The 17,196-nt window shown below is 33.9% G+C and overlaps 1 protein-coding gene across 1 annotated transcript in view; it reads left to right on the top strand.

The window, feature by feature from the left end:
* Positions 1-1,439: 1,439 nt before the first annotated feature.
* Positions 1,440-17,196, top strand: part of LOC149797538 (uncharacterized) — a 94,612-nt gene continuing 78,855 nt past the window's right edge. Inside the window, exons 1-10 of the mRNA XM_089960774.1 lie at positions 1,440-1,575; positions 2,752-2,813; positions 3,164-3,207; positions 7,754-7,823; positions 10,634-10,683; positions 11,027-11,087; positions 12,624-12,682; positions 13,646-13,718; positions 14,305-14,426; positions 15,439-15,474. Of these exons, the coding sequence (XP_089816900.1) occupies positions 2,766-2,813; positions 3,164-3,207; positions 7,754-7,823; positions 10,634-10,683; positions 11,027-11,087; positions 12,624-12,682; positions 13,646-13,718; positions 14,305-14,426; positions 15,439-15,474 (563 nt within the window). The 5' untranslated portion in view covers positions 1,440-1,575; positions 2,752-2,765. The remainder of the gene's footprint in view (positions 1,576-2,751; positions 2,814-3,163; positions 3,208-7,753; positions 7,824-10,633; positions 10,684-11,026; positions 11,088-12,623; positions 12,683-13,645; positions 13,719-14,304; positions 14,427-15,438; positions 15,475-17,196) is intronic.

Below are 17,196 nucleotides of genomic sequence, written 5' to 3'. Positions count from 1 at the left end.
CCTTACATTATATAAATGCATAGCAGTTTGCAAAAAATAAGTAACTATTGTTGCATTGAAAGCTAGTTAGATCCAAGTTAGATAATGTTTTACTAATATTGTAGTTAAAACTATGATATGTGGGGTTCAGTGGATTCATTATGGTTGAAAACATGAGATGAATCTTCTTCTTAACATTTGCTATAGTTAACATCCAAAATAGCATATTTATTTTTCTGTGTAATTTGTCGACATTCATAAAGTTGGTGACCTGGAAAATGTTTTTTTTTTTTGTTTTGTTTTTTAAACCTCATCTTGTACAATATATCCAACACAACTTAAGACACTTTCCCCTAGAAACAGACTATTTAGCAGCTTATAAAAGTATTCAGCTGGTGTTTGTGACGATGATATTTTTCTAAACATGTTTACAAAGTTTTATGACCTCACTTCAAGCTGACAAGGAAAATCAAAGCCATATACTAAGTCTTATCTTCTGTTCTTTTAATGTTTACACTGTTTAATATTTTTGTGCTCTTTTTTATGTGCGGAGTTTAATAATAGAAATAGGAGATATGACCACATATTGAAAATTTTATCAGTAGACGACTGTAACATTGAAATGTATTCCTCTTGCTGAAATTACTAAAATAGTATGTCTCAAACATCTGTTCAAAAGTTCACAATAATGTTTTCATTTAAGGAGTACAGATAAAATTTATCACTGAACAAGACCCTTGAGATCTTCATTACTCTCAAAGTCCAAGCGCTTCAATGAAACTAGGTATTCTTAATTCTTCGGATCATAATATTATCGACACGAAGAAAAAATGGCGATGGACCCTACTATTATTTAATTTTAAGCTTCGTTTTAATTCCGTATATCTTGATCATTATAAGGGAACATAAAAACATTAAATGTCATCATGATATTCAACCAATATGAAAAAATGAGTTATCTCCCTCATCTGACGACTATTTGCCTACAGGCTAGTAGACAAGACATTTCATTATTACCAACACAAGTCAGTGCAAGAATTTTAATGACGTATAGACTGTATTTTCCATGCATACTGGTCTGGCTGGATTGAATTAGAGCTTAGATGGCAAGAAACACTACCGCACAACTTCTAATCTCACGGTATATAACAAAATACGCAACTTGTAGTATTTCTATTTTTAGGAACCTTTACTTGGAAAATTAGGCGTGCCAACAGTCGTATATCTATCTATACACAAATCGGCAAATATTGTTCAATCAGTACACACACCTGTTAACTTGTCTGAGTCGCACGTTATCCTCTTCCCTTCAGCCGTTTAATTAAATCATCAATTTTGCACTGAAGTTGAAAAACAAGGAATTAGTTTAATATTAACAGTTTTTTCTTCTTCTCATAAAAGTGTCCATCCGGATTAAAGCATCATAACCTTATACGTGTAAGTAGGTAGATACAGTACACGAATTCATGAGTGTGCAAGTACAGCTATATGCTTAAAGCTGACAACAAGGAAGTAAATTAAAAAAAATCATTAATGGAGGTGGATTAAAGAAGGGACGAAAATTGAATTGAATATTGTTTCCATGCTTCATCTCTGGTAAGTTATAGTTGTACGGTTTATGATACTAATATCTTTATTATTTTCATCTGCAGTTTCTCGTTCCAAAAATTTGACCGAGTCACTAGCAATGTCGTTGCTCTTAAAACAAACGTTTACTCGAATATGACCATACATTTCAGATAATATTAGGCAACTTATGTTTTGTTAGAAACAAGAATATGTATGGAGTTATCCTGATGTTGGAAACAAATCAATTATTTGCTTGATTTTGTACAAAATATCTACTTTCACTTTGCATCGTTCTGTAATGATTCTTCTCCTGTATGAGACTGGACATAACATTGGTCTGGCCTAGATTTAGGTATATAAATCCTAAAAAAATTTAGGGACAAGACCTAATGTTCGGTTTTTTGATCTCGTCGTGCCATGGATGTCACATTTTAAACTAAAATATAAAGGAAGATTTGGTGATATACATATTTAACACATACATGTTTTTGTGGGTTTAACGCCATTTTTCAGTACACGATAGAGTACACGTTGCTGCCAATGTAAGTGGCGGAGAAAGAACCCGACAAAACCCCGGTAAGACCAATGGGAAGCTACTGGCAAGCTTTCTTACATACCCATATGTGCCGAGCCCGCGACTCGAACCAAGGTGGAGAGAGGTGAGATGACAGTGATCGGTAAAAGCGAGCGCTTTAGACCACTCGGCCATCCAGGGTCCCAGCACAAACGCTCGCGCGCGTGTGTGTCTGTGTGTGGTTGTGTGTGTGTTTGTGTGTGTGTGTGGTTGTTTGTGTATGTATGTGTGTGTGTGTTTGTGTGAGAGAGAGAGAGTAGACCAACAAACTTTGTTAACATACTTGTACACACACACACACACACACACACACACACACAGAATCACGGATGAGAACCGACCATTTAGTTTATACTGTTTGGGGGTATGGGTGGACCGTAATTCCTTTCAAGTCTGAATGTTAAGTTTTTCTTTTACCTGAAAGTAATTCTTTTTTTTTTAAATTAGAAAACCTGATATAATGGGTATAATACCTTTTTTGTTTCTATAAATCAAAGCGAGCCTATTTTTTTTTCAAGGTCTTTGAAGGCTGGTAATTTAAAAAAAGGCTCCCACACCAGAAATTAAATGGTACATTCCGAAATTTGATGACATTTAACTTAATACATAACATATTACATATATTTCAGACTCAACGAACTTCATGGGACACAACTGTTGCAAATCAGAGGATGAAAATTCTAGGAGAAAGGTAGCATAATTTTCAGTCAATATCGCTTTGTCATAAAATATATATTCTTATACAATTTCGTCCTCACAATTGTCGTAATCATCATCATCAATGAGTACTGCCCGCTCATGCATGATATAGATACTTTATGAGGTTCTAATTAATAGGTTCATATATTCAAAATATAAGTTCCATCAACGGCCATTGTTAGAGACTCACTTAAAATATATATGAATAAATATATTTAAACATTAAAAAAATCAACGACACTTCCGCATGTGTAGGAATTCTAAATATTCATTAGTTTGCTGAGCCTGAATGTTTGATCTATACCGACAGAAATAAAAAAGAGTATTTCTTCTGATTTTCAGCAACAAGGGTCTCGCGAACACTTTTCAGGCCTGGATGATTTACGGTACGTACTTGGTTTTAATCTAATTTCGTATGACCATAAACCAGGCTAAAATGACTGATGCTTCCATGACTTTATTGTGTACTTATAAGTAACTGATTATCAAAATCACTGTCCGAAATTGCGCCAGCAACGTTGTAAAATTTAACTTGCGTTCACATCTTTCAAAAGTTGGATTAAACTTCATTTAATTTCTTTTCCTGCTTTAATTTTACTATGTGTTCACTGATTCTCTAACTCATCGCCAAAAACTGCTTCAGCGACATGATGAAAATTAACTTGTGTACATATTTTTCATGTAGTTATCTGTACGTTTTCTGGTATTCATAGACTTGGGTTACTTTTCAGAACAAGATATGTCGTTGATAACTAAACAGGTACATAGCTGTGAAGTCTTATCATTTGTTTTCCTTGTTTGTATGAAATCACAGAGACTCTCGCAAAGACTTTACATACAGGGGATGTAACTCTATTTTGACTTTGGTTATTTGACCTTGCGGATTTAGGGTATTGTGTATTTAACTGTATAGCTTGCAGTTAATTGCAAAAGACCGGTTCTTAACAAAAATGTTTCTTGAGTTATTCTTTTTGTTAATTTTAATTACAAGTGATGAAAAATCTACTATATCCGTTGTACTAAAATTAACTTCACAACTTTGTATTTCTACGAAATTTATTAATTCCGTGAAATTAGTTATTTGTTTATTTTTTTACCGTGCTACACATACTATGCTTTACAATCAATTTTTAAAGATAAACACATGTACTAATTGTTGTATGAAACCATGATTTATTACAAAGTTTATTTTTATACTCCCTCTCCACCCCTTGCAAAAACAATGCAAACAATGCGTGCTGATACTTTTAATGAATTATTTTGGTTATTAATATGCATCATCATATTTACTTAAGTAAGAATGACACTAAGAAAAAGGCTGCATTTAGCAATATCATCTTACGTTTTTTTATCCTCTTAGTTCCTACCTTAACATAAAGCCACTGCCGTCCTCTTACACCCCACCAGATCTTTCGCTACCACCTCTGTATTACCCTAGGACAGATAAACTTCTTTTTAGAATGGTCCAAGCGTTGAACAGCCAGGTCATCATGGGTCTTCCTTTTTACCTTTCACCCTGTTCCGTCTATCTCATTGCTGTTCTGGGAATCTTGGAATGTTGTTTGGAGGAATCCAAAATAACATGTTCCATCCATCTTATGCGGCGCTTCTGTATTTCCACTATGATGTCCAGCAAGCTGGGCTTTTCTTCCGCAAACCTTCGTTTGTGATTTCGTTCGGTCAGAAGATCCAGAATAATCTCAGACGACATCCTTTGTGGAAAACAGAAAGCTTGTTCATGCCATCTATTGTTACTCTCCAACATATTTTGATCGAGAATTACAGATTTGACGTAGACATTGTAGAGGTTTACTTTAATTATTATATCATACAGCTTATATTCCTAGACGGGTCGTAGTCTGCAGTAGGGATTTCGGGTTTTGTCTTTGACTTGATTTTCGGTCGTGCCACTTTGCTTGGCGACTATGTGCTATTTTTGGCACCCTCTGTTGCATGGTTATTGATGGATCTGGGAGCATGGGATGCGTTTAGGTCATGACATGTGTCTTCTGGTTGAAAACGAGTCCATTGGAGTCCTTTGGGGATGTCTGTTGTAATTTTCTTAAAGCTGTAATCATTAGAGATAAGAAAAAGGATCAGGGAGAGGAAGCAGCCCTTAAGAACTGCAGTGGTTACGAGAAGCCTGTCCGAGAATGACTGGTCTACAATGATGCATCACTGGTAGACATATTCGATAATCCTCTAAGCTCCTTTATCATCAGTGACCGCCTGTGCAGATATTTCTTCCTTTGTAATCAACATGCATGTACCCGCTTAATCAATCACTGCGGACGCGAGTAAATAGTTTCTTGCCATTGTAATCCAACATAACCTTTCACGCTGTTTGAATAAACCAAACAAAATTTCTCTTTGTAAATACATTCACTTACCCATCTCTAAAATGAGAACTTTAGTGATGTGTAGGAGACTGTTATATTGCGTTGTTGGTAATATATTTTTTTTATGCGTTACCATGAAAAACGAGGACACGTCAGCACAGGCTTCCACAGGTGATAGAGGAGTTTTACGGACTATCGCACGCGACCTGTGACAATGAGGAAGACGGGGCACTAAAAGATTTGTGAACCAGATTTATCAGCTTAATTATTTTCTAAGGAATTCCATATGATTCAAGAATGTTCCACAAGCTGTTACGGTCTGCACTTTTAAAGGCCTTAGAGAAGTCAACTATATACATTGGATTGTTTCGCTGCCTGATGATCTTCCGCAAAAGAAATATTTGGCCTGCTCAGCATCTTTATTTTTCTGAATCAAGCCTGTTTCTGGCGTAGGAGGTTGTCGATAGCCGGATTTATTCTTAAAAGATGGATATTGCAAATAACTTACCGGACACTGAGAGTAGACTGATTCAATACCAGTTGTCACACTTTAGTGACCACCTTTATCCTGTCTTACTGGTGCAAAAAGAACGTACTTTAAATATTCTCCCTGATTTATATTTAATTATCCATTACTTATTGAACAACCTAATGATTTAAATTTTATTTGTCTCTCCGATTTCATATCGTCTGCCTGTAGTGAGGAAAACACAGTGGCTGGGTAATTATTTGCATACAGATGTGTCTTTATTGACGCTAATGTCAATGGATTGTACTTGATATATATACTAGTAGGATTTCCTGTTGTTGTGCATGGCTGTCTTGTTGTGTCTTACATGTCATATCTAACATAAAGGAATGGTCGCTTTCGATAAACATAGTGACCACTATTATTTTATACACAAAACATATACAAATAAGTGAAGTTTTCAGTCAGGTCTATATTATTGATTGAGGCTATATAATGGCTTTATATTAATACGAAGTTGTAAATCAGCGCAAATAAATCGTCTTGTTCTTTTCGGGATAAAAATCCTTTGCATTATAAAAAAAAAGATATCATTCAAAAAGCCATCGGTCCAAAATGAACTCAAATGACACATCGCTGAGTATTGTACCGACTCGAATCCAACGAAACTTTGTACATTTATATCCAGCTATGTCCAATGACCTGGAGTGCTTATACATTTTTTAGATAGTTTTTGTTAATTGTTTTAGCCAGTAGCTTTTGAGAATTTTTGCCAGTGCTTGCGTTGATCAACTTCTGCAAAGTTGTATCTCATTTTAAAAATCGTATCCCAGTTTATACGTGCGGATGCCATAGTTATATTAATAGTAACGTATCTGTCTGATTGATTCGCTCACTGTTACATTCTCTGTCAGTGTCACTGTTTATGCTTTATGTAATCACTAGGTTCGATCACTGACGATTTGGTTAACGTCATCAATTCAAACCCTTATTGCACCATGTTCTATAACAAGATTTAATGTTTTATTCTCGTATTGTTTTTCATGTCCGAGTCGCTGTGGTTGCAAGTAAATTACTAAATTAATCTATCACTATGTTCTATATACGTTCTAGAACAAATCATACATCATCTTTTGAACCTCAGTGACAAATCTGTGAGAAGCATTTAAGCGAAACAGCGATTTAATCTTTCCTGTAACGTTGTAACCTTACACAAACTCCGTTGGTGCCGTAACTCGATATATAAAATATCTCCTCTCGTGTTTTAGAAAATATTTTAAACGTTTTTACTCAGGGCTCAAGTATGCATGACCATTCTCTTTCATGCGCAGTAAGAAATCAGAGAAAGACGTATGAGGGACAGTTCAGTTGTGCGTGAGTGGGATTTTAAATTGATACGAAGAGTTAATTTAATTAAAAATTACATATCTCTGTATGTATCAGATTTTAGAAAAAGTAAAAACGTTCGCTACATTTCTTTTGCTTACCTTGAAAAATCATTCGATAAATATTAAGATTTAGTCTCATTATTTCTCGTGAAGTAAAATCATATCTGATGGAATATCCGTGAGAGCTGATGTTATCTATATATATACATGTATATATTCATAGGTGTTTCTTACCTCTCATACATACATATTCTATCAGGTATAACATACCAGAAGTGAAAAATCTGCGCCAAATCTTCACGCTTCAGATTTAAGAAATTTGTTACGGGTAATGGAGATCTACGTTACATTTGGACAACTACTTGCTTTGTCTGTATTCTAGTCCCCACTCAAGCTTCTCATAAAGTTCCTACTCAGGGTTTTCTCGTCGTAGCATTTGGGTGGTGTATGATACAGATTGATGGGAATCGTAGCTGTTGTAACATAAAACTGCCAACAATTGAACTTGAAAGATCGGATACTCAAGGAAGGAAAGGTAAGTTTCATTGAGTCACTCATTCCATGCAACTGTCAAAGCTGAAATATAAGGCGATATCTTACTCGTGGTAAACTCATATATGCACATATACCTACAGTAATCATTTATACGTTTATTAATATATAACTGATCTTGTCTATATCTGTATATGCTGTACTTTACGGACATGGGTTAATGCTCTATAAATCTATCACTTAGAAACGCAGCTAGTGACGGCAGAGCAGCAACAACGCACCTAGGACACAAAGGAGAAAAATATAAGAACAAGGTAATTAACCCAGCTTTTAGTCGCAGATATAGTCATTTTAAAATTGTTCTATTGATGATATTCAAAACGTTTTCGTTGTAATGCTGACCTTTGCGTCATAAAGCGAAGTGTCAAAAATGACAACATCCTTCATTCTTCATGTCTCCTTTTTATAGCTACCTTTACTAACACTATTGCTCCCTCTGGGGCTACTACTGGCTTGCTCGTATTTTCATTCCGAAATAACGGATCATCTAGCACACACACACACACACACACACACACACACACACACACACACACCTTACTCTTTCTAAAATTAGGAGAACAAGTGTTGCAGAGAGTTTAAAATTCGATTCTTTCAGCATTACTTGCAACGGCATCATTTGATAAATGTCGGGAATTTTCTAGTGGTGAGATCATAACAATGTGATAGTCCAGCTGCGTTTATTGCTTTATAAACTGAACGGAGAACTACTTTACACTAAAGCCTATAGAGTCACGTGCAAAGTAACTAATGCAAACACTGAATCGGAAGGTATACGTACTATATGCCTTTAAAACGAAATAAGAACTGTGGGTTTATATTTTATTCAGAGAATTGAATAAATTGATTTGACAGAATCAAATAATGAATCTTTATAGTTTTCTGAAGATAAGCGATTATTTGACTAGATTTGCAAGAAAATCCGTCAAACTAAAGTTCTGTGAGAAAGAACATTGGGGCTACAGCACTTTCACTGCGGCTCGTTACATATGAATTTAAAACAATAACTAAATTGATATAGGATAGGGAAGAGGGAGGTTCAAGCACTAATATTATAACATTTTGACTCGCAGTCATACAGTGTAAGACGCAGACCCTGATAATTACGATATGGGGTGGATGGGAGACAAATCTCGTTACACCCGCATCGTAACTGTCAGGGTCGATGTCTTCCGCTGTTTGACTATTGGACCCTCAGCACTATAACCATTTACCTATAGTCTTAATTTAATTTGTACGTATCCCCTGTAGGTAGCCGAAACTGTTAGCGAACACGAAAATAGATTTAAAGAGAAGTAAATTGGTTACTTACTTGTCTGGACAATAACGATTCGGTCAAGTGACAATGAACTCAAATCCAATTAGTCATTCGTATGTCAAAGAAAACAACACACTCTTTGCCTTGAATGTTGACATCCTACTCAGATCACGTGATATAAAATATTAAGACCATGCTGAAGACTGTTTAACATCTTTGATCGCCTGCCATTGGTAGACTTATTTGTTTGATGCTGATGTAGCTAATACAGATGGAGAATCCCCTGTTCTATAAATAGCTACGTAGCAACGCCCTCAGCGAGAATTTTTACGCTAAAATAAGGATTTAAAACTGATATGAACTATCTTTAAAAACAAAATTAAAGAATAAAATACAATTATAAGGTATTGCATTTATGAGAGTTTAATATCTTTTCTGGGTTTATTGTGGTATAAATTGTTAGTTGCCGAATCACACGCCATTCGGGTACTATTTGTGTGTGATTCGGCAACTGTCAGTTTATACCAAGATGAACTCAGAAAGAAAAAAAATATAAAATCAACATAAAACTTAAAAAATACAATTTCACTCTTTCCTCCTCTACTGAGAATTCCAGTGAATGAAAAGAATACATGGAATCAAATTTGTTTTTTTTTATTATATTCAGACTTAAAAATTGAGGACAAGTTAATGTGTACTATCAAAAGAGAAGTAGCTGGCTTTAAGACATATTAAAAAAGATTGATATAAACGCATATTTTGACCATTAGTGGAAAACTCATTTGCAAGAAGCTAGCTAAGTAATTAAAAAAAGTATTGATTAAAAAATACGACATTGAAATCACAATGGAAATTACATATTATTTTGGCAATATTAGTTTAAACTAATTTAAACATGAACACTTCTCTTTACAAAACTAAACAACACGAAAGTTCAAAGAAAACGGTTTTATATCATTCAAATAAAATGTAATTTGACTAGTGAATTGATCGCTAGTACTTTGTAATAATGGTGAAATGTCGACGATGAAAGATCCAAATGGTAAAGAGAGATGGAAAATAAATCAGATTTATTGAATATATCCCCAAATATGTTCTTATGCCAATTAAGCTAAAACGCTGAGATTCAAAGCACTTGGAAACAATGTTTTGTTTTGGAGGGGTCACACTGTTTGGACTCTTTGAATAGAATACAGACAAAAAGATTTGATGTACATAAATCACGGTTTCGTATCCCGTGATTGAAACTATACACAACTTGTTTGTTGCGTTTAAAATGTGTCTGAATAAAAAGTACAATTGTAACTATAAGTCAGTATTCGGTTATTCTTGTTCGTACTCAAATAAGGCAATTTTGCATATTGTTACATGCTTGAAAAAACTTTCCATTAGTATTCACTATTTTCGTTCATATTCAAATATGGCATGTCTACACATTGTTTTGTATGATAAATATTGACGAGTATTCGGTATTCTTCTTTGTGTGTTTGTTCTCAAATAATGCATGTTTGCACATTGATTAGCGAACATGAGTTTATAAATAGATACTACGAAAATGATGTCATCTAGACATATTTCTAAATCATATTTCTGCATAATTCTTGTGAACTTTGTTATGCATTGTCTGTGGAAGTTAGAAGTGCTAAAATGACCAAGCTTTACAAGAACAAGTAACATAGCAGAAACACTTGTTTTCAATCTAAACAAATGAACAAATATCGAAGACATGAAAGCAGAGAGAGAGAGAGAGAGAGAGACAGAGAGAGAGAGAGAAAGCACTTTTAATTTATAAAATTTCACTTTTAGGGTAACGAACATGATGTAGATCAAAGGCGAGGTAATCATGGCCAGCCAAGGTAAGATTTTCATTTGATTTAAACCAACACTAGGTTTCGAGATTACAGGAAAAATATTACGCTGTTAGACTCAACTGAAAATGCTTACGTCTAACTTTCCAGTGACATTTCACTTTTGAGTTGATTCTTGGTTACGTTACAGTACGGTGTATGTATATATATATATATATATATATATATATATATATATATATATATATATATATATATATATATATATATATATATATATATATATATATATATATATATATATATATAATTTCTTCAGTTTACAAGCTTTATTAATACATTATTATTATTATTATTATTATTATTATTATTATTATTATTATTTCTTCAGGTTACAAGCTTCGAAGCATAAGTTGCGGTCTAAGGACAAAACGACAAAAAAGAAACAAAAGGTACATTCGGCGTACGATATGAGAGCACACTTTCTGCATACTTGTCTATTTGACATAAATGGGTGTGGCCACCTACTCACTGGCAACCATAAGCGCGCTAAGTTTTCATATTTTCACTTTAATAAATATGACTGAATAGTGGCTAGACTTGAACATAATGCAGTAAAAATATATATATAGTATATAGGATGGGGTCAATACAAATGATCGAACTTTCTACACCTATTTGTACAGATAGGATTAGTTCATCATGGCAGCATGGCGTATCGTATAATCGGTGATTTTAGAATTGGACATCATTATTTTATTCAATCACAAGTATCCGTCATTATTTTTAAAGGCCTATTAATAAGAGTGTCAGCAACATAAAGACGGATATAATAGCAAAGAATATGTGGCAATACGTATTTATCATGATTTAAGAAATGTGTATTATTATGTATAATTAATTTGTGTTGTATGATTGACCTTTTTCTGTATTTGATGGTAGGAGTTTGGACCTACATGACAAATGTAATTTATGGTAAACAGTTTTACTTGGGTTGAGTTATATATACAGCTTAGATTCTCATCCCAGAAGATTTCAGAAACGAATCCCTTAACAGTTGGATGGAAATTTCCATTAAGATGACCCTCATCCTGATCCTCCTATGGAGACTTAGGGGTTTATATTTGTGTTTTTTTATTAGAATTATCCATTTCTATCTTAACATCGGTAGTGGAATTAGTCTTTAAGTTGTGTTCAGTTTTAATTTGAGAGGATTTATATATTTATACATTGGATGTATAAAAAACTCATTGATTCTTTTCGGTCTAAACCAATATTTTGTGATTATTTTGGGATTATTGTGCATTCATTTAAAGGTACTTTGGAATATGTCTTTGTGATTCATCAAGACTGTTAGCGCATTAACATTATTTCATGCCACTGGTACATCAGCAGATTCAAGATTGGAATTCATTCTGAACATCACTAGAATTCATTTGGAATACTCTATACGTTTGAACTTGTGATATAACTTTTAGAACTATTTATAATTTAATTCACAATGCTCTCAGTTCGTTTTAAATTTTCATTTTGTATTCAAGGAAAATAAATTACTTTTTGAATTTTAGAAAACTTCTTGGTTTATGAACTTCTCTGTTACTTAGTTTAAGACCACTGAGTAGTAACACCATAGGGTAAGTGAAATTTTCGAACTAGGTTACAAGTTGTGCTCGGACTACAATTACAATGATATTTTAAGATTTATGTTACAAATACAGCTCAAAGTCTGGAAACAATAATATACATCATAATTATCTGTTATATAATTATATACTTAAAAATACCGGACACTTCTTCAAACAGCAAATTTCGACAAGATATTTGTTTTTCAGTTTATGTCTTACAAATAACCCTGTAAATATTTAAACAAGCTTATATATTATGTTATAAGTAATTATCTTAACTCTAGGAAAAGAGTTGGTGGCTATAACATTGTTTTACATATGAAGAGTTATGTTCTATGTGCAATCGTAACACCTCTCTTCCAGTCGGAAAACAACCAATCGACACCGAAGCCCGAAACACCGGTTGTCGACCGACCAAGATGGTGAGTGTGTAAAAATAAATACTTTGTTGATGCATAGGTAGTAGAAACTTATTATAAGAGCCAGTCAGACAGGTATATGTTGCAGTGTTGTCATTGTACTATTTATAATGGAGTACTTGGTCAGACTACTTAAAAATATCAATAAAAAGAGACGAAACCAAGCAAAAACCCCAAACAGACAAACACAGAATAAAAAGCATGTGCTGCGGATGGTTGGTTCTGGAGTGATCTTTTGATTCTTTTTTTCTATTGTGTCCCTGGTATTCCAAAGAAAGGTGTATGTATGTATGTATGTATGTACCGCTCCGGTGGCCTAGTGGGGAAGCGGGAGGTCGTGGGTTGGAACCACCAAAGACTTACAAAAATGGTACTAATAGCTGCCTCGCTAGGCGCTCAGCATTAAGAGGTTAGTGTTAGGACTGGTAGGCCTGGTTTTAGGATAATGTGACTGGGTGGGACATCATGCTACCTGTCTGCTACATGATGCCCCAGTGCTAGACATCATTATAAACTGCTACACTGCAGACAACGTCGCGATATGACTGAAAAATTGTTAAAGTTACGTTAAAAATCCTAATCACACACATATGTATGTATGTATGTATGTATGTATGTATGTATGTTAATTTCAGGTAAATGAGACCACGACGAGCTTTTGTCGAATAAATATACTTTGGTATTTTTTGCCATTTTCAAGATACATATTAACCTAATTATGCATTTAAATATCTTTTCACAGATGCCTTTCTATGTGAGAATGTAACCTTAAAATTACAATTAAGGCCACAAAGCGGGCTTGAAAATTTAATTGTTGTATAAAGCAAACCTCGTAAATTCTTTAATAATATAACCTTGTTTCATATTTCACAAATTTAGTGACAAGCTTCCCTTCTTTACGAAATTTACAATCGAAAGTTTTACTATATATTCGCATTTTGATGATTGGCACATCTCATGTTACAGTGTTACAGAAGACAAATTACCTTTGGTTGCAATTGTCAAAGAGCAAAGTCGAAATGTGTCCAACACAGGAATGGTAAGCATGTTCTTAGGTCTAGTGAAAAGGTCATGGGGCAGCATATTGACCATTTGAGTAAAGTAACATTTTTTTCCGAGTTGTTTTAGAACATTATCAGGATTACATAGGAAATGAAAAATACACAAACACAAATGAATGACTGATTAATTATTTAATTTCATATCCATGACAGGTTTATTAAAAATCATTTTAATGAAGAATATAGAAAAAGAGGACTAATAGCTTTAAGTTTTTCGGATATGTTTCTTGTTATTGTTCTTCTTCTGTTGGGTTTAGCAACATACGCGATCTAATACATCTATCATGTACACAGAAAGTTTGAGAGTGTGTAGATGTTTTTATTTGCTTATATGTATAGGTTAGTGTATTTGAAAGCGATAGTTTTCAACTCTAATTTTCATCTCCAATCTTCTGTGAGGATCAACATGAACCTAATACTGATATTGTGAAAGTTATTCTTAGTGAAATCTGACTTGCCTGTTATGAACAGTATGCGCTTACACGTAAATATTGCAATGTATTTTCATCAAATATACTATTTACAGTAAACTATAAACATAATTTATTTGTAATGTGGTTCCAGAAGAATAAATCACATGACCCAGCATGTGAGAGTACATCAGGTGGAAAAAGTAATTCAGGTCGTCGGGATGAATCAGATGCTTTGCAACGTGCCGGACCATCAACCTCACTGCCAGATAAGAGGTTTGTGTGTGACCATCTTTTTCAATTAATGAAAACCAGGAACGTTAGAAGGCTAAATCCGAACAATATATGTATAATCGTGATAGTATTGACAATACTAAATCAATTATATTCGGAGGAGAGGTTTTTGGATGGATTATATTTGCGCTTTCCAAGAATGAAGATGAGTTCCGTTGTTTATGCTCATATCGAATTGCTATTCTTTGATTGATAACATGGGTGGTATTTACCTTTTCAATAAATCACTAGAAACTTTTCAAAACCCGCTCTTACCCCGATATTTATTAAACTGTAATATACTCGGTAAGAAACACTTACCATAATATATGAAAACTCCAGTGGGACCGGTCCTATGACGCTGCTTCTGAAGGAACACCCTGCATACCACATCAACAAGGTAGTAATTTATCCATTCAAGACGGAATACATATTTTGCACCGTGCCAGACCCTCAGTCTTTATATCAGATAAGAGATATGTGTATGTGTCCGCTTCTTTCTAATCAATTTAAAACTGCGACAGTTAGAAGACTGGATATATTTATAATTCCTGCCTGTATTGGTAATCTTGCAAAGATTGAAAAGCCTTAGTTCATTAGTTAGAACGGAGTTTTGGTGGGTATTAGTGTGCTTTACAAAACTGTACAGAGTCTAACAAAATTATACATTTCGTTGTTCATGCTCAGTTGTTATCAGTTCTATCTCGTTGTTGATGTTATCGGCAAAAAGGATATACCTTTTTAGTAATTCGCTGGAGACTGCTCAGAGCATTTGCATCATCTCAGTTAAACTTCGAAGTAAACTATCGTACACTTTAACGTGGTAAACAAGAAAGGAAAATATATGCTTTCATGTTGGTTGAGCATGCATATAACACAAGGTACTTTATCAGAAACTAACTCTGCTGTTCACTTGAAGAACGATAAAAACATAATAAAGCATGGCATGCTTGTGACCGAGAAGATGTATGTATAATTTGTATAAAGATATAATAAAGATATAATTTTCTTTCAGGATGGAAACATTAGGGGCAGAAGTAGAAAAACTGAAGTAAGTGTTTGCTTTATAAATCGAAGTTATTTTCTTGTGATACTTGCTTGAGGATACATGCTTGATGATACATGCATCTGGAAGACATGGTAATATGGAAAAAAAATTATTAATCCTATTTTAAATCAACTCACTTAAATGTGTAATGATAGAGATATAAATTATAATCAGTATTTGGTCAGTTTTCCATTACTTTCGTAACATTAATTTTAACTAATTGTATTCTCGGCATAGTATGTATATTTTGCTCGTTAAATATACAGGTAATATGGGGACAGTTCATAAATGCTTGGAAAATATTTACACACATACAACGGATTGACTGTTGTACTTACATGGCTATGAATCCCAAAAAGTACAATTCCAGTTCCAACAACAACAACAACTACTGAAAGACATCGTTGACATAAGAGGCATGTCATTAAAGTCTTAAATATCGGCTAGTCATGGCAAGTTTATATTGCACGACTTATCATTGCGAACTTGTCTGATATTCTACTTTACTTCAGTTATCACCTACCCCTACCACACTCAGATCACACTCGAGCATTTCCACCATTCATTGGATAAAGCACATACAAAAATATTCCATTATATATATATATATATATATATATATATATATATATATATATATATATATATATATAATGTTTACCAAGAACATAATGTTTAAACCAAACTGTTCATTGCTGCGACCCTACTGAGATGACATATTCTATCAATAAGACTGAACTCGCTAGCAACGTTTCTTTTCCGCAATGTGTGCCAACGATTCCATGAATGTTTTATAATGCCTTTGACAGGGTCTCATTTGCCAAATATACCGTAGCGTGTGATTGAGTTCTCTGCAATTTTACATAGATTGCCACCTCTTTGTTGTATATCACTCCACTGAGGTATTTCCGATGTGGGTTTGGTAGAAAAGTCAGGAAGTGTTCCAATAGACTCCTGATCCTTTGACAACAAAATAGAAAATGTACCCACTTTCATTAAAAATATCAGTGCAATGCCTAATACAAAGCTTCAGAATCCGCATAACAAAACAGGAATAACACTCAAACCGCAGACGAATCTCCCTTCCTTTTAATACATCTTAAGGCACAAATACGTACAAATCAAATTAGCTGAAATCACCCGGATCACGTAAGAATAATGCACAGTGGTAACAAAATTGTGCAGGAAACTGTACATTTTTCAAACCAGGATATGAGCAAAGGTGACCAAGTGTTGTCCATGATATATTTGTTTTAAAGAAAAATTCAGTCTTTGCTCATAATGTAATTTTCTTAACGTTGACTTTAGTACCAAGACTAATTGTTGTCACTGCATATGTTTATCTGTATCAATCGTAGATTTATTCACCCTAAAATTATTTGTTATTTAGTTGCATTGTACAGTTAAATAATAAATACAGTTCCATTCTGAACCAAACATGTTGATTAGTACCATCCTAATAAAATGAAGATTTTGGAAGACAAGTCTTCTAGTTCGAAAATATTAAGTAAAAATCTTTTTGGATAACTTGATGTATTTACATTGCAAGGATTTAAAAATGTTTCCTAGTTATTTTTGTTTAAAAAACACATACGTATTAATCGTTATTTAATTAAAACAAGACTTCCAACGGTCGTCACCAACGCAATCGTCGCTGTCATTGCTATCATCATTGCTACAGGTCTGACCCTCCTTGTTTCAAAGTGCAACCTCACATTGTTATTA

This window comes from Sinohyriopsis cumingii, chromosome 6, assembly GCF_028554795.1.
Source record: "Sinohyriopsis cumingii isolate HCF-2022 chromosome 6, ASM2855479v2, whole genome shotgun sequence".
NCBI lineage: Eukaryota > Metazoa > Mollusca > Bivalvia > Unionida > Unionidae > Sinohyriopsis > Sinohyriopsis cumingii.
This window is presented reverse-complemented; position numbering and strand designations above follow the sequence as displayed.